The sequence below is a fragment of the Zonotrichia leucophrys genome, chromosome Z, assembly GCF_028769735.1.
Source record: "Zonotrichia leucophrys gambelii isolate GWCS_2022_RI chromosome Z, RI_Zleu_2.0, whole genome shotgun sequence".
Lineage (NCBI taxonomy): Eukaryota > Metazoa > Chordata > Aves > Passeriformes > Passerellidae > Zonotrichia > Zonotrichia leucophrys.
In genome coordinates, this window is record NC_088200.1 from 39,660,815 (window position 1) to 39,684,193 (window position 23,379).

At 36.6% G+C, this 23,379-nt stretch overlaps 1 protein-coding gene across 1 annotated transcript in view; it reads right to left on the bottom strand.

Moving 5' to 3' along the window:
• Positions 1 to 20,840, bottom strand: part of BRD10 (bromodomain containing 10) — a 47,136-nt gene extending 26,296 nt beyond the window's left edge. Inside the window, exons 1-5 of the mRNA XM_064735160.1 lie at positions 20,149 to 20,840; positions 17,694 to 17,894; positions 13,262 to 14,691; positions 7,945 to 8,021; positions 2,596 to 2,685 (exon numbers count right to left, since the gene is read on the bottom strand). Coding sequence (XP_064591230.1) covers positions 2,596 to 2,685; positions 7,945 to 8,021; positions 13,262 to 14,691; positions 17,694 to 17,894; positions 20,149 to 20,705 — 2,355 coding nt within the window. The 5' untranslated portion in view covers positions 20,706 to 20,840. The remainder of the gene's footprint in view (positions 1 to 2,595; positions 2,686 to 7,944; positions 8,022 to 13,261; positions 14,692 to 17,693; positions 17,895 to 20,148) is intronic.
• Positions 20,841 to 23,379: the final 2,539 nt, after the last annotated feature.

The window sequence follows — 23,379 nt, forward strand, 5'->3', positions numbered from 1 at the left end:
TACAAGTATAGAAAAGTAGAGAACCAAACTGTTTAACCAACCAAACAATAAAAATACTTTCCAACATTGACGTAAAAGAAACTTGTAGAAATGCCCAAACTTAGAAATGCCCAAACTTAAAATTATCCATTACTTTCTATTACATAACCCTATTCTAATTTTATTTTAACTTGCCAAACAAAAATCTGTCATGTCATTTGTTGTCACAAGTTGATGTTGTGAAAAGTATCAGATACAACCAGTCCAACTACCTACAAAAAATGAGGGAAAACAGTGTAAGTTTATTCATACTAAAAAGGCCCTGTAGCTCAGCTCTTTCATTATAGTCTCCATTACCTCCAAGTTCTGGAGAAGGAATTCCTTTCACATACTCTAGAATGGTCTTAAAGGTAACAAAAGGGAGGTTACAACTAAGAAAAGGTTATATCTGAAAGTCTTAATTTAAAGTTAAATAAGCTGTACTTCTAAAAAATGTTATTATTTAACATAACAGTAAAGCTTGCCTTGAAGGTTTTTCTCAACAGCCTGTGCTAGCAACTTTTACAACTGAAATTACCAAGGAGGTTACTTGTGAAGAAGAAAGATTCCTGTGGCTTCACCCAGGTCATTATTGCAAACAAAAATCAATATTAAATTACCATGAAGTAGTAAGAACATCACCATCTTTCACTTAAAACAAGAAAGAAGTCAATGAACAGCATGTAAGTGTCATCATTAAAATAGATTTTCACATTAGGTCAAATTTCCATTATCAAATTAGAAAATTGTTTTACTTAACAGAATATGCACTTCAAAAAACCAGGACAAACTCAATTCTGGATGCTTCTGATACTGCCACTGTCATTTTGTTACAGCTGAAGAATGAAAGTCTGCATTTTCTCCAGTTTTTCAGACATCAAACATAATGACACATGGTATTAGACTTCAAAAAATGAAATCCTAAAGACTTTCCTTAAAAAGCAAAACTTCATTTTAACAAGTTCAAATTTATGACTATTCACCTAATTTATCATTTTTCTGTTTGAATGTTTAAAAGGTAAATATAATATTTCCCTGATAAATATTTTTTTCAAAACTAGTATCTCACTTAACTGTTTCCTCATAACCACTTCTACAGCAATTAATCCTAACCCTTTTTCTCTACATAAAATTTCTAACAACACAAGTGTTTAGAGACACAGAATCATTATGTGATAGGTCTATAAAGACACAACAAAAGATAGTCCTTACCTCACAACTACTGAATGCTGAATGAATTGTATCTTAATTCGCCTGTACTTAACTGTTTGAGTTTTTGAAGACGGTGCAATTAGAACTAAACATAGTATTCCTGCTATGTCATGCAACTTACTTAGATAATGACATTATCAAATTTCAGTTTAAAGTGCAATTATGACATATTTAGCATTTGTCTACCCTTGAAGAAGTCATGTTCCTACAGTTTTACTAGCAGACTGAAAGTCTCACCTACACATAGATCATTGATATGCTGTAGCATACCAATACAATCTATATGCTATTTTAGCATATATGTACTCTAACTTTGGGCTTTTTATCCTATTGCTGACATAGCTCTTCTGATAATCTCTTGGCATTCTTATGATAAAACCAGTTTACAATTCAGCAAATACAAAATAATTTCAAGATTAGGCTGGTATTATTCCTTTGTCTACATTAACAATTATGCTAATTGCACTGACACTTGTCTTTTGGAATCCTAACTTACTTGTCTCTCTTCTACTACAGCTCTCTCCCCTTCTGAAATAACTTCAGAATACATTGACTCTTCATGAGACTATAAACTTTCACTTGAACTAAAAGCAGCCTGATTTCTAACATAGAAAAATAAACACTTCTAACTACTACTTTTTCATAGAAATGCCACCATAGAAGTGCCTACCAAAGGTTCAATAAAGGTACAATGAAAAAAGTAGTCAGAGTTCTGTAGAGGGCTGTTTCAACTATTCATGTATTTCAACCCATCTACCATTTTAATAAGAATCACTGCCTTCTATAAAAGGCATGCTGGATTCTCTTGTCTGTTATTCCTTTGAGGTTTTCAGTTGCATAGACTCAGTGATCCAGAGTATATTGGTAAAATTTGTATCTCAATCTGATATCAAAAGCCACATGGCAAACTTCTTCAATAAATATTAAACAAAGTAAATTTTAATAACATATGCAAAAAAAAAAAAAAAAGAATTATGAATTCTAGCTCAGTAGAAATTCTGATCAACACTCCATGGGCAGATATGAGAATTCTATCCTGTAATTATTTCTTGGTAAGAACTTATCCTCAGGGCAAAAGAGTCATATGGAGTTTAATGGAGATTAACTACTCATTTTAAGGTATTGCCACTATGTATATTTTGTTTTGGCATGGCTAACACAGGTACTGAATTCATAAAAATATCATAAAAACATTGAGAACAGAACATCCCACACAGGAAAGATTAAGATTACAGTCTCCAGGTATCAACTTTAGGAAGTTTTCATGCAGTTATTGAAGAGCATAAAAAATTGAGTTGACAGGCCTCAGCAAGTAACTGACACTGTTTCATATCAATACAAGAGAAAGCTTTTAATGTCACATACCGATTTCTTTTTAATGTCCTCCAGATCTTTGAGTTCATTCTCAATCTTTGTGATTAATTCCCTGAGTTCATCAAGATTAGTGCAAATAAGCTAAAAAACAAATGAACACAAACACTTGGTGATGTGGGACTTGTAAAATGTACATTGAAATTAAATAAAATTTAAAAGCACATTATTACTTAGTGCCACCATTTGATTTGTATTTTCTTATAGTATTTTTAAACATAAAAAAAACCCCAAACAAAAATCAGGACTTGTTGAGAAAAGGAAAATCTAAGTAGAAAATTCTCTTATTCTTCAGACATAAACCATATTTCTACCTGTAAACTTCCATTTCAGAATGTAGGTATTTTCTTAAAACTTCTGTGAATGACAACTACCAAATTTCTCTCAAGTACAGTGATGACTTAGAACAGTTTTGAGTACCAAAAAATTCCCTGGCAAAATAAGTATACTAGCTTTGTAGTATGCGGTGTTTATAACATATTACACTTGGTACAACTTTTCCTGACCATAACTTTGTATGCTTACACAAAGTATTTCATCCCTGGATATGTTCAAGATGCATCTGGATCTGGTGATGTGGTTTAGTGGTTTCGGTGGACAGGGGTAGTGCTGGGTGGGCAGTCAGATTGGATGATCTTGAAAGTCTCTTCCTACCTTGATGATTCTAAGGCAACCTAGTCATCTACCAAATCTACCTACTTAATGTATCCTTTAAAAAACTATTATATTATTCTAATTCTTGTCTTTAGAAATCAGCTTATTATAATTTTTCTTTCAGAAAATGGATGCTATTTTCTTGAAAAAATTGTCAAACAAAGGTGATCTGTATATTTTGTCTTACCATCACCTAGGGCAAGTTAAGACTAAAAAACCTAGAAATTATTAAGATGTTAGGTTCTGTTGAGTTATATTATAATAAGACTTGTTTCTTCTGAACACCCTTAGGTGGAAACGTTTTCCTTACAAAACACACCATCACAAAAATGTTTCTATCAAACAACTGCTAAGTATTTTTTCCAAATCAGTAGTTTATAACAACATATTTTTACTTCAAATTCAAGTGCAGTTTTAGATTTTCAGCAAATTCATGTTAGAAGCAGCACTTTTGCTAGTCACTACTAAGAAACTGAATTAACACTTTTAGCAAAGTAAATTTCAGAAACCTCAAGTGCACATGTGCCCTTATTTTCATAACATTGTGTACATTTGAAGCATTGAGGAAACTGAGTGACTCAAATCAAAGTTTACCATTTTTACATTTATCAAGTTTAGAATAACAAATTAATAAAGAAAATTGGCAGTGTCTTGCCACAGACCGTGTAGACAAAATTTACTTGTGAAAGGTATCTCTCTTGAGCCAGAAAACAGAATGACTATGGGTAAGTCTGTGGATAATTAGGTTCAAAATGCATGTCCTGCACCTGAAGGAGTCCCCGTTACCTAAATTATAAACTGAAGCCAAATACTGGCTGTGTCTGGCCTGCGAAGAAATCCATGACACTATATTATTAAGCAAAAAAGTACATCACAAAATCCTTGACAAAAGTCAATGAAGGCAAGGATAAAGGTTTTCCCTACACAACTATAATCAATTTTTTGACTATACACCTGACAATTCAGTTTACTAAAGTCTATTGTTGCTTTTTACTTTCTCCTATAAGACCAATCCAAACTACATCAATGTGAAAAACGTCAATAAATAAAAAATGCCAATAAATAAAGTTTAATTGCCTTGGGGCTGGGGGTGACAGGCAAGAGTAATCAAATCTCTAAGTGACAATTTTCATTAGATGAGAAGTACATTTGAGGATCTTAACTGTGTGTCAATTACCTACTGATAAAATAAGGAAGGTAACAGCAGCTGAGCTTGGAGGATTTATGGTCAAAATGAGTTCAGCATTTTAAATACTCCAATATGGAACTGAAAAGCACTATAAAAAGGTTCAAGAAAAAATTTCAATTTTTTCATTCCAGTATGATTCGAGATGAGGAAATAAAGACGAACACTGACTGGGAGAAGGTAACTCTGAAACTTCTCTCACATGGTTAGCATTTCCTATCTTAGAGAATGAAGCTAGTGTTTTGAAGGAAGGTTGAAAAGAACAATGATGAAAATAACAAAGTGTATTCTACTTTATACATTTTGATATGGATTCTAGATGCTATTTCTCCCAATGAGATTCTTATTTCAGTATTCTTTGCTTATGGCTGGTAATTGGTGGAACTTAGCAATACAATTTTCTGCAAACAACATTTCCTTCTAATATGTTTTGTATGTTTTAACAGATAAGTTAACATAAAGGCAAAAAAAAGATATTAACGTTACAATCTAATAATTTTGTCACATTTTGATAACTTACTGGTAGTTTCACATATTGCTCTTGAAGAACATACCTTCTAATCACCTATCATGAAGAAAATAAGTGAAAGTGAAGTGAAGTGAAGTGAAGTGAAAAAGTGGTTCCATTTTGAATTATCAGAGAGAATGAAAGACTAGTTCCTATTCTCTAGAACACTACATGGTGGCCATGTTAACTGCAACAAAAAAAGCATCGCATACGGCACAGTACTTACTACATAGAGACTTTTTTTCATAGGCAATAAGCATCCTGTTTTTCAATTGTATACCAATTATACTCCAATTGAAGTGGAAGATTCAGATATTCAGTAAAATTTCAAATTCAGCGTTCAACTTTCATGTTATGATGCAACCTCAGATCTCAGTAATCTCTCAAAGACTCTCATTGACTCCTAGGACTTCAAGGAAGAAAGACAAAAAAAATCTGCTCTGAAGTTTCTAAGGGAAGACAGGGGGGCTCAAGCTCCATTCCAACTTGGGACTCTCCTGTAATCAACTCTTAACATCATAGAACCCAGTGTATTCCCCAGATCATTGATGCTCCTTCCTTGCCCCCTTAACTTCAGACAAATTTTTTGCAGAATTTTAATTCACTTCAACAGGGTCTCATGCTTTATTTCAAGTTATTTGTGTAATGACTGTTAATTATAATTGGTTTTCCTATGAAGCTGCCATTTTATCGCTGACATCTATATGTGGAAAATGTCCAGAGAGCCCTCTTGGGATCTGCATTTAATATAGACCATAGATGATGAAACTGAAATTGTTAAAGACACACTGAAACAGAGCATGCATGTTCCTTTTCTCCTTACTTATCATACATGTAGGTCTATACAGCTATGAGTGAATGTACATAAGGTGAAAGGAGAAAAGACTAAGTGAAACACTGGTTACCAAACCTAAATGTACTCTGTAACTGGGAAAAAACTGCAAAACACTATAGTGTCTCTTCTGTACAGCACTATAACTACCATTAATTTCTTTAAAATGTTAATGAGCAACAGTAATAAGAAGCTCAGAATAATAAGCAAGAGACAACTCAATAACAATCTATGAAGCTGTAAACCCACTTCTCCAATAATTCTCAAAATACTAAAACCAAGACTGGGTTTTTGTGCATTTTTATTTGATGAAAAGAATTTAACTTGCATCTCCTTTTGATTTGAGTTTGTTTTGTTGTTTGCAGGGCTTTGGGGATTTTTTTTAAGCAGTCTTGAGCTATATATTATAAAAATGGTATTCTAAATGCTAGATTAAGTAGCACTATTAGCTTCTGAATTTTCACTAATAATTGATTTTGATTTGTGTCACTGCACATAATCAAACACTTCTTAGTACTCTTTTACTCAGCTTTAAAGCCAAGTCACGATTTTCAGAAGATCTATACTTAAGTACAAAGCCTAATCTTATAAACTGAAGTGTCTTCTGGTTGGGTTTGCGGGTTTTTTACATTTGTAGGCTGCAGGCACGTGAAACATATTATACTTCTTAATTTACTACCTTTCACTCCAAAAGAATTGGTATATAGACATGAATAGCAAAATCCTTGTGATTATGCCAAATCATCACATCTCACAGGGCCTGTAAGCTCTAAGCTGTTTTACCAAATATTTAAAAAATATACTTGTACCTTCAACTACTTACATAATTTCATAAAGTTTGGCCATTTGCATATGTGAGGAAAAATATATTGAAGCATAAATACAAGACTGCCAAAAGTCTTAGTATTATTCCAAACATAAAAGCTTTAATACTTGCAAATTCTTCTAACAGTCATACCTCTTGAATGAGCCAGGTTACGTTGTTAAAAAGCTCCCTAATAAGATTAAACTGCTCAACACTTTGAGCCTCACCTAAAACAGATATGAGTCCTAGCTTTGATCAAAAGAGTCAGAAGTCTTTTGCCACATTTTAATGTAAGGTTTTACAGAATATAAGTATATATTTAGATAGATATACATATGTTTTGTCCACTAAAGCTAAAAGGTTGGACTAAGTTTTAGATAGACTACCTAAATGCAGTTGTTTAATCACGCAAGAAATTATTTCTGAACTAACTGTATATATCCATGGCATGCAGACAAAGTGCTTGGGAAAAAAATTAGACACCTACCTGTTTTCTGGAGCTATTAGAAAACATTTTAGTCAACACCATTACAATATAGATAAAGAAAGGGTACACTTAAATATCAGTTATCTCTCAACATTGACTGTTACTACCTAACTTTAACACAAGAAATTCTTCTAGCTCCATCAGAAACACATGATCATGATGAAACCAACTGTTTCAGGATGAGGGTATTACAAAATAGCCATGATTCAATGCCTGCTGGCCAAACTTGCGCAGATTGCTTTCTGAAGGGAAAAAAGAAAAAGATTGCCAAAGGAGAACTTCAATCCAAGCAGCCTTGCATACATAAAGAGTACTTTGAACGGAAGTACTGTAACACTTCTACTACAGTACCATAAAACGATATTAGCGTAATTAATACTTTTTTTACTTTCTATTGCCTAAGAGGTCCTAGAGGCCTAGAAATCAACCACATGCTGATAAGGAATAACAGTTGCAAGCAGGGTAAACACAGTTGCCTATAAAGTTTTTGCAAGTCCTTCACTTAACCAAGCCAGATTTCAATTCAAGAATCACATTGTCATGCCTCATACAAAACCAAGTAATTTTAATCCAAACAGTTATATCGATCATAAAAATGTCTTAGTCCTAGTTTTTACAGGCTTTTTACTGTAACAGATATATCTGGGATCATTAACAATACTAAAAATAGTGTTTCAGCTTCACTTCATAAAAATGGTAAAATATTTTCTACCACAAGAAGGTGAAATGTACTTCCAAAAATATCAGTTTAAGCCTTAAAAACTAGAAGAAGCTTCAGTGAGTATTTGCAAGGTCTCTATCAGAAAATAAAGGACTTATTTCATAGGTATTCAGATTTCAAATGCTTAAAACAAAATATAAAATAATTTACCTGAAATTCTGGTATGGTAGACTTTCTGATACCTTTCCTCTTCTTTGTGATTGCTTTTTTAGATAACGATTTTTTTCCTTGTAAGATTAAAAGAGAAAAGCTTCATAATGCTGTTCATTGTACTTTATTAATAAAACTAAATTACATACAGGCTTGTAAGTTAAACTGCAACTAACAGATGGTTTTCAGTCATGTAAACTTGATGAATCAGTACTAGACTCAGCAGAAGCAAGCACTGAACAAATATCTGTGCACTGCAATCTTTTGGGTGGAGGGGAAGGAAAAAAAAGAAGAAAAAAGCCTACCACAATTTCAATAATACAGCACCTAAAAATCTAAGTCATAAAAGTAACATAGACACCACTCTTCTGAAAGAAGTGAAATCCAAAACTTGAAACACAAACATAAGAAATATAGCATCTTACCTGCAAGATTTGTTTCTTTAACACTCTAAAGAATTACACATTAGGATCTGGGATATCTGTATCTAATAGCAAAAAGATACCTGGAAAACACAAGTAGGATCTAGAAATCCCTGATTGAACATATTGCATTTACCCAAGGAAATTAGACTGCTTTGTTTTTTCTGCCTGTGGCGATACCTAACATTTTTAGAAAGCAAACAACTTTCTATAATGCACTTCACATACAGCTGTGCTATATATAAATGGATGTAACAAAAAATCTCTGTGAAGGCAAGGAAGTGCTTTACTGCCTACAGTAAAAGAGTTCACAAATCACACACATTTCTCAAATCAAGTAGTTATGTCACTAAGCAAGAGAGTGAAGTTTCTTATATGGTTATTTCTACATTCATATGGTAAATTCAAATAAGATCACCTTTAACTTGTTCACTCAGGCCAAAACCATCATTCTATCATTATCACTTGTTCACATTCAGGAGTCCCAAACAGTAATTTAAAAGCTAATCAAAAAGAGAAGAAAAAAGTAATTTAATGTGGAATTTGTTGTCAACTAGCAAGACTGCAGGCAGTTGGAAACAATACAAGCACAGGCAGATTCAATATTTAAATTAATGAAAATATTGCACTCAATCTTCTTCCTAACAGATGCTTTAAGTGTGTGCAAATGTGTATGTACATGTACATACAAATATTCATAGATGCCTATGCATCTATTGTTCCAGTTTATTACACTGTGAGTTTCCTGTACATCTTACCTGACTCTGAAATAAACACACTTATGGGACAAGGCACAGGGCTTGAAGAATCTAGATCTGAAATTCCACATAAAATCAAACTATATTAAAATGAATAAATCAACCTAGAAACTACCCATATCAAATATATTTAAAAATTTAAAGAGCTCTCAACTACCAAAAATAAATACTTACATATTTCACATTAGAGAACAAGTGATAAAACAGAGAAGCTTATTTACTAGAACAATAACCCAAACACTCTGACAATGGGCAACACTGTCCACAATTTTCTTATATGCTTTATGAATACAGCTGCATTCTACTACTGAAAACAATGCTGTTCATTGAAAGAACTAAAGTAGATGCTTAGAAGCTTTCTTGACAAAATTACTCAAAAAGAAGTCTGGTCATATGGTGGCTCCTTGCTATAGCCCTTTTGTTATGTTATCTGGAAAGAAAATGAAAAGACAAAAAAAAAGGCAGCTAGATTGTCTTGCTTCTTTAGGAAAAGGAAACTTTTAATATGCTTAAAATAGATCTTTCATTTAATTTGAATACTCACAACATATTTTACAACAAGTATTCGCAACATATTTTACAACGCATCCAGTTGTACATGACATATGATGTAGTGTAATTCAAGAAGTAATAGTTAAACAGAAATATTCTCTCTTTTCCCTAATATATTCTTATGAAAAGGAGGAAAATTTTTAGAAAGAGTTATAAATTATTAAAAACCCAAATCAAATAAACATTTCTTTCTTCACATCAGGATCTGAAAAGCATGAAGTAGGAAAGATTCAGAGTTACAGACAGATCAAGAATTAAAAGAAACCATCTAGAAGCATAAGAAAAGGAGCTTTATTCATTAAATTATAAATAGAGTCTGACATATCATAAAGCATAGCTGTTGGAATATATGTACCAAAAGACCTACAGAATTGCTGGTAACTGCTGTGAGCTAAGCACGTATCTGTATAGAGCAACATCACAGTATTCTTCCATTTTTTTGACACCAGATGTCCTATGGTGTAGGTGTGTTTTGATATCGTGTACTAAAAATGTAAAAAAACCCTTACACATACTTATACTATGGGAGGGAATTAATATATACAGCAAACTACTTACGGCAAATTCATCTTCTACCTCAGTAACACACTTTTAAAATACAAAATTGATATTAGAAAGAAGTTGTAGTGGTAGTACTGATAATTTCTCCCTTTTAGAAAAGCTTGTATCTGGTTTTCCAAAAACTATTTCTCAGCTTTAAACAATGGTAACAGAAACCAAATGTTTCCCAATTGGCAGTTATCTGTAATTCATATATATTACATAGGTGAAATAATTTTTAGTAAGTACATAAAAATCCAGTTTTGTGACTCGGAGGTGTTATGTTCTGTGGCTATCCCCCTCAGCACCCAGACTTGCAACTGTGTAATAAACTTACGCATCCTTTCTATGTAATTGGTTATAAACACCCAGTTACTAATGCTGTCTTGGGACAACAAAATCACTGGTGAGAGGGAACTTCTCAAATCACTCACTGAGGTCTGCTAGAGATCTTTTGTCCATAATACTGGATGAAGAAATTATCTCAAAGACTTATATTAATTCCTGAGCAGATGAAGTAATATTTCTGACAGTAGTTAGATCACAGTGCATTTTGAAACACGATGCACTGTATCTTTCCGAGCATACTCAACATACAAATAAACTTAATTACTGACTAAAAGCAATCCATAAGAAAAACCTTAGAACCATAGCATAACCTTACTAAACCTTAGTTAAATATTTATAAATTGAGAATCTCATACACATAATCTGCTTAGTTCACCTACTCAATTCAACACAGCCTACTTCCTGTCCCCATTTAAAGATATTCCAGTGTAACTTTACATTCACTAACAATTTACTGTGCCACAATCATTAATTTACTGTGCCACAATTAATTATCACAATCATTATCACAGGAAATCTACTTCCTGTCCACATTTAAAGATATTCCAGCATAGCTTTACATTCACAGTCATTTACTGTGCCACAATCATTAATTGTCTCCACACAGCCTTTTCCAAAAGGTTCCATATCTCAGTTTGGTTTCAGTTTAGAGTGGAAGACTATGAGGCATCTAACCCCCAAGAGGAGTTCATAGGAAATCAACATTTTATTAACCAAGAACCCCTTAGCTAGGTCTGTGAAAATTCTTAGACATTAAACTTAAGTTCAGTAGGTCCAGGAGAAATCTGACTGCCACAGGTTTTTCTTTCAGGCCTAAACAAATTCTACAGACACTGTCAGCAAATAGCAATTAACAAAGTAACATAACTAGGATCTGAACTCTAATTAAGACCATTCAAAAACCTCACTAGGGAGATTAGATGCAACTAAAACATAAGCCATCTCAAGTTGGTCTTGCCATCTAAAGGTGAAGAAGGGAAAACAAATAGATAATTCAGATCTGTTCTAGTACTGTTTTTGGCATAAAAATGAGACTAATAAAAGATGAGGCCCCACAAAAGTTCTTGATGCTTGTAAATTACTTCAGCAAGAACAATATCATCTATAACTTCTTCTGCATTGGGATCAATGTGATTTGAAAACAGAAACATTTTTACAGATCTAGTAAAACTTTTTATTATTATTTTCAGATAGTTTTTAAGAAATACTACTTAGCCCTCAACATTAGGAAACATTATAAAACAACAAGTTATTGTAACGAATTGGATCCAATCCTATCCATTTCAGCCTAGCAGCATAGGACTAATGGAGATTTACCAACCATAGGAAGAAAAGCACTTTATTGCAATGCTGTAAAGTTATTGCAAAATTTTCTCCAGCAAGGTCAAATGAAGAAGTAGTCAAACTAAGATGGGAAAAGCATCAACATATCAGGCGATAAAGGCCAACACTTCTCTAAACTAGAGTCCTTGTTTGCCATTTGCATTGTTATTCAGTTTGCATTGTTTTAAGAAGACTGAAAACAGTGACACATTTGGAGAGCTGAGTTACAAAGGCAAATGTAAAATATATTACTTTCCCTGAATACTACATATATGAACTTAAACTGCAACTCTTGAAACTTCTGTTTAGATGTGGGCAGTGAAATATTTTAGAAGGAGGAATTTGTGATTTAAATAGTAAGACAGTTCTTTACCTGTTATGTGCAAATATTTAGGATCTAAATATTACTTAGCTTTAAATTTAGACTTCTAGCTACATGCACTGCCATCAGACCTTGGCTAGTTCCTTAATCTTTAGAACATATTTTGTGGTCTCTCAGATTCTTGGTTTTGGTTTTCTGCTTTTCAGATGAAATCCAATATTTATCTGTCAGTCTACACTGTTATAAAAAGCACCCTATCATTTCAAAAAATACAATGTTGGAAAGAATCTGCTAAAATCTAGCACAGATAGCTTAGCTCAGGACTCAAAAGGATTAAGCTTTTACATTGCTTCACGTGATATCAAAAATACTACAGCTACTTGAACAATTTGAACTTAAGGTTTTTGTACCTTTACAGTTTGCAAATACCTTTGAAACTTTCCAGTGAGTTAACTGAAATCTGGACTGTGTATCACTTACCTGAAACACTTAACCAGATGCTGCCCAATTCTGTAATAAAAATGTCATCAGCATAAATTCTGATGCTGATGCATCCTGATTGGATGGGCCCAGGCCCACAGTCAAAGCAGTACTGTCTGGTGCACAGTTTCACTATGAATGACTTTAGATTCATTATCTCATGTAAATACTTTGTGATTCTTCATAATTTGGATAAGATAATATAAACCAGAAAATGGAGAAACATTTCCACAATTGCTATAAGATACCATAAAATGCCTTCGAGTGACACTCTCTGATGCTAACCAGTCAGCTACATTTATTGTCCTGAATATTTTTTGCAACAAATTAACTCTTGCAATTAATTTTGTTCTCTAAAGATACATTCTGCAAATGAATCACAGTTTGAACAAACGATGTGTTATATGCTTGTGTTATCAGGCAGGTAACTTTGACTCTAAAGTTAATATCCAAATTGTCTAATGCAATAAGGCTCTCCTTTTTCACAAAATAAAGACTTATCAACTAGAAAACAACTTTAAAAAACATCTGTATCCTCCTAATTTTTACTGTAAGTAAAAATGCCAACTTACCAGACTTGTGCTTCTTATGTTTTGCTTTCTTTTTAATAAAAAACAACTTGTTCTGGATCTCAGACTTAAAAGATTTGAATGGATGAAGATGAATCTCACGCTTTCTTTGCAAGTCATCAAGTTTTCTCTGCAGATTTTCATTTAGAATATCCTTCAACTTCTTTTTTTTCTTTTTCTTCTTTTTTGCTAGCATCTTATTTAGTTTCTTCTTATTTTGCAGAAAGGTCTCTAGCACCGTTTCTTCAGCAGATTCATGGTAATTTCTGCCTTGGTTTTCATTATAAGTGCCATTGACATGGATTTGGCAAGCTTTCAGTGTGTTCCCCTTGAATGGACTCAGCTCAGGTCTTACTCTGGACATTTCAGTGCAACCTTGTCCATTCTCCACATCTGTTACTTCTTTTGAGCTAGGGTGACCACTCATATCCACAATCTCTCCTGAAGTAATCAAATTCCTGAAGTTCTCTTTATAACAACCAGTTTTTTTGATGTCACAAACTCTTGAGGCTTTTACGTCACAATCAACCTTCATTTCCTCTGTGGTGACTCTAAAGCCACTTAAACGTGCTTTTTTTTCCGGACAGATAACAATATCCATACTTTTCTCTCCTTCTGTCTTGGAATGACACAGCAGCTCTCTCCCAGCAGAAGTGACCTCCCCATTGCTTTTGCTCACATATTCATGTTTTACTCTTTCCAATTTAATACGTGGCACTTTTTTAACTTTGATGGGAAGAGATGGGAATTCAGGAGCCTGAAAAGGTTTTTGTTTGTAAATTCGAACATCTGCACCACAGAACTGTGGAAAGTGAACATATGCATTTTCCAAGCAGTCATAACCAAGAATTACTTCTCTGCATTCATGGATAGGCTGACCTAGCACCGCATCCTGAACATCCTTTTGTGTTTCATATACGAAGTCACAAAGACCTTTTAGCAGCCATACTTTTTGATAGAACGGTAGCTCATGAAATGGTTTTTCGTCCAAGGGATTAACTTCTCCGAGAACTTTGAAAAACTGGGGACACAATCCAAGTTTTTCTGCAGCAGCATTAGGATTGTCAGTCTGCCCCACAACAGTATACCAGTGTTGCACTTTCTTTCTGAGTGCTGCCTCCCAAGTCCTGTAGGAAAATGTAGGCCTGCGATGTAATGTAGGTCTGCGATGAGGAGGACTTAACAAAGAAGTCATTATTTTAGATAAAAAAACATTACACTGAGGCATCAGAAGACAACGTTCCAATTCATAGAATACTATTTCAGGTAAGTTTAAAATCTGTTGTGCCAAGCAAAGAAAATGACCAATAGCTGGAATCTCCCACATTGTCTCCATCCTTGTAGGTGCTGCTTGAGCTAAAAGTGATTTTTCCCATTCTTCTATTTCTTTCTGACTAGCTTCTTCTGCTTCTTTTCTTTCTTGATCTCTCTGCCTATTAAAAGAAATTTCATGAAAATTCAGATGGTAAGAGAAAAAAAAGAAATGAGAGACGAAATAACCAAAACTACAGTATGTCAAACATACTTATCTCTAAGTTAAAAAGAGCACAGTAATACTGAAGTTTTACTTCAGTTTGTCTTACTTTGCAGTGCAGAATGCATCAACCAAAATGGGAAATTACTGTCACTTTTTTCTATTACCACTAGTTTTAAACAAAGTCCCAACATAACTCCCTACTCTTCTCAGAATTTCCTCTGTTATTTAAGACAGCCAACACATATCACCAGCAAATTCCTTCTTAACTTGCAACAGATTTCTTGGTGGGGAGAGGAGACAATGACTAGATTTTATTTTGTTTTCCCAATTACCATGTCTAACCTACTTAGGTGCTGATTCACAGGTAAAATGTCAGACACTGGAACTCATAATGACAAGACACAGACAACTGTTTTAGTTAACAATAACTTGTTTTTACAAACTTACTTCTAAAAATAAAATAGGAAGTTACATACAGATTAACAATATTATACCTTATTCTAAAATAGGCCAAGATACTCCATATTTTTCATTGGATCCAGTTAATTCCATGCTAACACCCTCACAAAAAGCAAAACTGACTATATAAGCAAACTTCATTCCACAATTTCCTTAATTAAATTACTAACTTGCAGCTGGAATTCAGTTATTCAAATGTTTTAATGAACATGTCTGAAACCTATCTGAGGATCATGTTTTCAGAGATGAAAGACACAGAACTGCCTACATAATTTAATTTTTATCTTATTTTTATTTCTATACAATATACGTGAAGATATTTATTCATATGTTTGAGTATTTTAAAATTAATTTTATTTTTATTTAATTTTCATCATAAAATGCCTGTGTCTTATGAAAGTATCTAAATATGTAAAGCAAAGAATTATGTATAAACTTGGACTTCAACAGACAATTTCTTTAGATATGGGGCTAAGTTTTATAGAAAGGCACTTGCATTTGCAGTCCTACTTTTCTGGGACTGAAAGTATGCAACCCTTAGACATTCTAAACTAAGATGCATTATGGCTACAAGCATAAATCATAGCTACAAGCACTTTGAGTCGCCCACTATGTAGGCAGAAACAGAGTCCTTTTTTTATGTTCCTGATAACTCATTTTAAAGTTGGGTGAAGAGCAGATGCTGCCTGTCCAAATACAACTCATTCACCAGCACTGTGGTCTCCAACTAAAACACCCAAGGCTGCAGTCTTCCATACTGTATAGAAAAGTACCTCTTCTGTGCCAACCGCAGTGTATTAGATTTCTAAAGAAAACAAAAAAGTACCAGAATAACCATTTTCTCTTCTTAATAACATTAATATGCAATTTAGTAATAAACCAAAAGTTTAGAAACTTGCAATACATTTTCAAATAAAAATAGCATTGAAAGTATGTGCATTTATATGTGCACCACTATGAAAATTTGTACACACTGTAAAATGTGGTCTTCACTGGAAACGTGCAACTAACTCTACAGGCCTTCCAATTGCCAAGCCCTTTTCATGAAAGTGCTCAGAAAAGGTACTTGCAGAACATTTTTGGTGAGCTGAGAAACAATTGGTACAGAAAAGTCCAAATTACTTTAAAAACATGGTGCGATTAAGAAACAAAACTGAGAGAAGAAATTTGAAGCAAAATTACTTGGAGGGGTCAATAGACTCAAAGAAATATCAAACCAGCTACCTACTGACAGATTTTTTTTTTTTGCTTAATGAGTGGTACAGTGCAAAATTTTAGGGTTAAAGAGACAAGTCAGTTGTGCGTTTTTTCTGTTATTGTGGAACATTCTGTAGAAACAACCATCTTCTGTCCAGGATCTTGGACTTTTGAGTATATCCAGATACACGGACTTAACAGTTAATTACTACAGTTTTGCAGCAATGTACTTAAAACAGGTGTATGAAAGCGTAATTTTTGTCTTGTTTGGTAAACTGTTCTACAGACTCTAGCAATGAATTAAAATCCAATCAAAATATCCTTTTTCAAAACATTGTTATCAAGTTCTAGAACACAGAGTTGAGCAAAAATCAAGAGAATTTTACCAAAGAAACAATAACCCTAGTGATCTTTGATATTTTTTTTGGCAAAGTGTGATTAGAAGATTAGTGGATTAGAAGAAAGTTCTACAGAGAAAAGTACTGTCTAACAGTTAAGTCAGCCATATAGCCCCAAATCTGCTGAAAATGAAGACAACCTGCAAAATTAAAAGTGAGCTGGTCACATATGGGAAAAAGTCTACAAAGCTGTAAACTTTGAAAAAAGCTAGAAATATTTTGCTTCCTGAAGCAAACACTGTCTTACCATTGTGAGCCATGTTTAGACCCAGTAACACAAATTACTGTTAAAGTAAACAAACTTCAAAGCTTCATTTTCCTCAAAGTAAAACATATTAACATTAAACACTGCCTGGAATTATTTAGCTCTTAAATTTAAGAAGACCACAAAATTTCAGAGTTATTTACATGAACAATCTAAATTATTACCTAACTGACAAGCTGAAATGCTACATCAGTGAGGTAACAGCAGAGACACTGGCAGACATGATTTGCTTCTGGCTATCAGTGAGAGAAGCAGTGACAAAATCATGGAATTAGACTGTATTAAATCATTTTCGTAGCTTCTCAGCTAATTATTGCATGAAAAACTGTCCAAGGATATATACCATAAACCATAACACACTAGCAGGAAATTACTATGGATGCTTTCAGTTAATATTAGAAGTTTTGCTACATTAAAATAAGAGCAGCTTAATTTAATTCAAAACTTAAATGACCTCAGCAATTTTTCAAGGAAGTGGTACTAATTTTTTGCTTTGTGGATGCACTGTATTGAAGCCATGAACTTGAGACCACAAAAGCGCCACATTTATTTACCTGAAAAAGCCATAAGGAGTTAGCCTCTTTAGAAAACTAGGAAGACAACTATTTAAAACTAAAACTAAATAATTTTTCTTATTACCTCTTTTCCTCTTTTGCTCTCAGTTGCTCTTCTTGTCTTAGAACCTGAACCATCACAGACTCAAACACGCCCGTTGACAAACCTACTAAATTGCGAGGCGTGGAACGACGTCTTGTAGAAATGCTTGCTGTTGTTTTTTCATCCTCCTGCCCATAGCATCCTCTAGATGTTACAGCTAATGATGTTTTCTCTCTTAAATGCCTAGAAAAAAAAAGCAAGACAATTCACAACTATGAACTTCTGTACCAGTGACACCTCAATGCCTAGACTACCAACCACGGATCAAGCATGCTTACTCAGTAAAAAACAATTATTTTTTCCATTTTGAAAATTCCTTTTATAAAATTTTAAACCAAACACATTAATATGACCTATGTTTTCACATCAGTTAAAAACTGTATATTTACCACAAGTTCCCAAATATTATTTGGAGATGGAATTCTCTATCTTAGTCCACAAGTATTTGGAAAGAAAAAACTTCCACAAGACCTAAGATAAGCAAGTATCTTTTTTAGCAGATACCTAAAAATAGGGGGCTGGGTGGTGGGGTCTATTAGGGGAAGGGTTTGGGGATCTATTAGTTGGTTCAGGCTGGGGAAGCATAGGTTAAACACCAGTTTCTTCCTATTTTAAACTCCAAAAACTGAAAGATAAAACACTACAAATTTGTCTGCAAAGTTACATTTTTTCTTATGTTGTTTCAAAAGACTCCATTAAAACTTGTAAGAGTTTTTCACAACCTGTGAAAAGATTTGAGGGACAGAGGAGAAAAATCCAACCTCCATTTAACAGGAACCTCCATTCTAAGGTAATTTTCTGTGGCTTGTAGTATTCAGGTATCATACAACCACTGTTGATTGATTCCCCTGAATCACTTGAAGGGGATCATTGACCTAAACACTACTCTGTAATAATATAAGAACAACTGTTGCAAGAAGTAGCTCTTCAATTTCATTTTACACATAAAAACTTCAAACAAATTTTTCTAATTAAAAATTGTAAAAGAACTTTGAGACTTCTAGGTTCCGTAGTCCTTTGTCCTTACAAGTGCTAGAAAGTTTTATTAAGCTAATGCACACAGACATAATGAAAAAATCTTTACAAATCTCTGAAGAGTTAATACAAGACAAACTCACTATATACTGAGGCAGGATTATCTTTAGACAGTTCAATACTTCCTAATATTTACCTGAAAAAGACTGTCCATTAAATGGAAGAAAGACAAAAGCAATTTAATTTATTTTTTAGTAAATACCTATACTGCTATTTGACAACACAAAATCTTCCAAGCTGTATTTGGTTATTTATCTGCCAGCTGTAACTCTATTAAGCCAGGAATTATTTTTTTTTTAAATCAGGTTTTACTTTAGCAATCTAGGAACATTCATGCCCCACTACCAGCTCCTTCCACCACCAGACTGTCCCAAAACTGCCCTCACACAGAAACAGTTTCAAATATACTGTTGCTACAGCAGCACTGAATACATTCACTCTGCTTTCAGGTGACTTCTGCACCACTTTCCTGAAGTGCCCTTCCTACACGAACAGCGTTCTTACCACCTCGCAGTTCACGATTACGTCACTAGCAAACATAATACTGATAGACACACAGAGCTTTACATATTTCCCAACACTGTTCCTTCTTTACTTTCATCCTTCACCAAAAACACCTCTTGGTTTTCACATCCAGAATACTATGTCATTCAGAAGACCGGTGGGCTTTTCACTGTAAGAGGCCACCATGGTTTTCTGATAATGACTAAACTATGACCAGTTCAAGAGAAAGCACGTACTTCAGTTGTGATTAAAATTGCGCTTTCTACCATATAGCTTTCTATGAGAGCTTTCTATGTTTCAGCTGCTTTGGCTGATAAGAAAGCAGTCCCTGCCCGGGACTTACATTTTAACTTACTGCGATTTCCATTTTGCCATTTAAGACTATACTATGGCAAGCATTGTCTCTCATTTTATGATTTTGATTACCACTTCAAAGCAGGTAACTTCGGCTTAGTATTTTATTCCTATGTATTTTAAGGGTGGTAAAAATGTCACAGATTGGAAAAAGAACAATTTCAAATAGCTAAATATTCATACAGAGTTTAGGCAGTTTTGCGACAGAATAAAATAAAGAAAGAAGCATTTGACATCTTGTGTAAACAAGTGTCCCTCCATGCTCACAAAAGGCTTCTTTCAGAAGGAAAATCTTAGTCAGGAAATGCTGCGCTCTATTTGGCATTTTGAGGTTTGGAATTCCAAAGCATTTTAAATTAAGATTTGAACAGTTCCCCGTAGGAAACGCTAATCTTCATCAAAGTACTGAAAGTTCCAGGGTTCTTTCTGTTGGGCGTTTTGTTCGACGCTTGTTCTCCTTTAACGGAATTTAAAGAAACACACGCTCCTGTTCTACTTTATGTAAAGAACACGCTGCACGGCCCCTATAGTTTCCTACACCTACCGGGACAGCAGCGCCAACTTCTGTTCCAGCATCATCTCCAGCTTCTGGGCCTGTTTGGAGAGCCAGTGATCCACACCGTGCAGCCGATAGCAAGTCTCCAGCATGAGCCGGAAGTCACACACGAAATCTGCTATCCCTGTGTACTGCCCAGTGGAAAATTTCTCTTCCATTTTCAATAGCCATATTCCAGCGGGCATCTGCTGCAAGGACTGGCTGCTCTTACGGCCCAAGAGGGAGCCAGAGCCTTCTTCCCCGAAAAATGCCTGATCCGCGAGGGGCTTCAGGAACGGCGCCGTCAGAGGCCGGTACTTCTCCAGCAGGAACTCGCGCAGGATGCGGTACCCCTGCTGCAGCTCGGGATTCAGGCTCTGCTGCCAGGCAGTGTTCCCTCCCTCATCATCTGCCTCCTTCTCAGGCTCCTCCATCCCACTCTGAGGGGCCGAGGGCGGATCCGCCGGGAGGTCTCCGTCGGACTCCATGTCTCCCGCCCCAGGCTCGTTCTCCGGCACCTGCCGGGGACAGCGGCGCTGCGCCTCGCCCGGCCGCCGCATCCGCATCGGGCTCACCTGCGCACACAGACACCGCTCAGCGCCCCGCCGGCTCGGTGGGCGGGACGCGGTCGCCGGGGGGGAGGTACCGACTGGGCTGGCGCGCGGCCCCGCCCGCCCGGGGACAGCGCCCTCGCCCTCAGGGTCCGCCCCCTTCTCCCCCCCCCGCCGCCGGCAGCACCGGCGCATCCCGCCCCCCGCGTGCGCCGTTCTCGCCGGAGCGGCCGGGACCTCCCTGCGCGCCGCGCGCGCGCTCCCGACGGGCAGGCGGCGCGTGCCGGCCCGCGCGGCGTCCGTCGGGTAACGGGCGGCGCGCGCGGCAGGCGAGCAGAGGGGAGGGTGGGGGCGCGGGTGCCCCCCCGACCGGGAAAGGACGCGGACCCTCTCACCCCAGCGCGCATGCGCGCGCCCAGCCGGCGGCGGTGCGCCTGCGGTGGTGTCGGGCGCCGGGTGTGATGTGACGTCATCAGAAGGCGCCCAGCTCGGAGCCGGCGGGGGCGACTTAGGGGCGGCCGCTAGTGCGCGCGGGGCCGGGCGGGGCCTTGCGGCGGGGCGGAGCCTCGCAGAGAACCCCTCAGTGGAGGCCGGTGGGGGGGCTGCTGTTGGCGCCTCCTCGCGCCGCTGTCGGCGGCGGTGGCTTCCCCGGCCCCGCAGGGCTCTGCTGCCTTGCTGCGGCGGCTGAGAGAAAACTGCCACCTAACGAGTCTGTCGTCTCCCCTCAGAGGTGTGCCACAAGTGTTCAGCTGCGGAAGCAAGGCAGCAGCTCACAAAAGCACTCAGTTCTACACTCGGTTCTGCCCGACTTGCCTGCTCCTCGCACCAGGAGCTGGTGCGTTGTGAGGGGAGGCTGCTTCTAACGACGCTGTCCTAGCCTGGGGTGCACTTGTGGTCCTCTCACGTGTGCCCTCACGTTTCCTCCAGTCCTGCTCACCCCTGCAAGAGATCCTGAGGGACCCCAGGGAGCTCCGCAGTTGTAATGTTCTGCACAGCGCTGCAAAGCACTTGGAGACACGCCTCTGTGCGTGGCTTTGGTTTTATGCTCTTCACTTTCCGAACTGTATGAAAAGCTGAGGGCGCCCTGCTGAGGGGAATAGAGGGGAAGAGAATGAATGTAAGGGAGCAGGACTCTACTTCTCTACTTCTACATCTACTTCTGTGAGGGCATTTTTGTTCTTCAGAGATCACTCCAGAGTCAGACCTTGCTCGTAATGGTATTCCTTTCATGGGTATAAATGCCTCCACACTGCAGGAAGGTGGACCTGCTTGGAAGGATCATTGTGCATTAAGACTGTAGTGATCCATGCAATAGCTAACCCAAGTGTAGCCACATACAGGATGGCCTTCACATCTGTGTTCTGCTGTGTGTATCGCACGGCCACAGAATAAAGTCAAGCAGTACTCTGTTAGAATAGCCATGGGCAGCTCCCACACTGTAGTGGCATCTCTATGACGTTGCCTCTGTCTAAAACTGCAGCTAGAAATCCTTATGCAAACATTCTCTCTGACAGTAGAAAGGATTAATACAGTTGGGATTTTTAAAGAAAATCCTCTTATAGCTTGAATGACCATCATGGGATAACCTTTCCACAGACAGAGTCTTCGTGATGCACCCTCATTACAGATCCATTTGATGCTGCACTGCTTATGGTTTGTGGGATCTGAAATGCTGTAAGATAACCATTCTCTCTTTCCTTATAATGTTAATGCTAAGAAATTGTGTTTGAAATGATACTTCACAGAGTCTGAATCCCTTTCTTGTACCGGGACCATAAGGACCAATATGTCCTGTTGCAAAACAGAGGGAATGCTGTGTTGTGTTTTCTTTAATAACTGATCTCAGGAATAGTGTTCATCTTGTCTAAGTCCCACTCCAGGCTGAAGGTGGAGAGTCATCATCCAAGGGACAAATGGTGGAGGGATTCCAGCAACATGTGTGGAGGTTAAATCAACTTTAGGAAAAGCATAACTGAGGAGAGCAACCATTCAAGTAACAGTGGGAATTTCTAGTGTAAATTAAATAAAACTAGATGAGGCTGCAGCCCTTTTAGAAGTTTTGTGCTTGTTGGATATCTGGCTTGCAACACTCACGTCCTGTTCCATTTATACTCTCTGCAACAATACCCAGTAGCTTAATAGATATTTTTGCTTCTTGTTATATATGTGGCCTTGCTTTAAGAATATAAGAACTTATAGTCATAATTCTGCATAAAATTCATAGGCTGAGTAGCCACAAAATGTGTTCAGAGATTTTGGTGTGATAACATCTCAGCTATATTCAGATCTCCTGTCGAAAATTGAAATTTATGGTGATGAAAGAAATTAAGATATTGAGTCAACACTCTGAAATTAAATTTCAGTGAAGAATGGCCTGCATATGACAAAACCAGATAATATCCTTTATTGGGACCTCTGACTTGTATCACCAAAGTATTTGAAAGAGGATATTTTTCCTAGGTATGCAAGCAAAGTAGGCAAAAAAATAATTTTAAAAAAAGGATTAGAGTGGGAAACATCATTGGATCCATCTATAAGAACTTTTTTGTATTTCTTATGTAATAAGAAAAATACATTTTATTCAAGAAGTTCTGTGATACATTATCTATGTACTTCCCGAGCCTTGCCACACGAGTGCACTGTTGAATAAATGCCATGTATGATTCCTGCATTAAATCAGAGGTAAGCA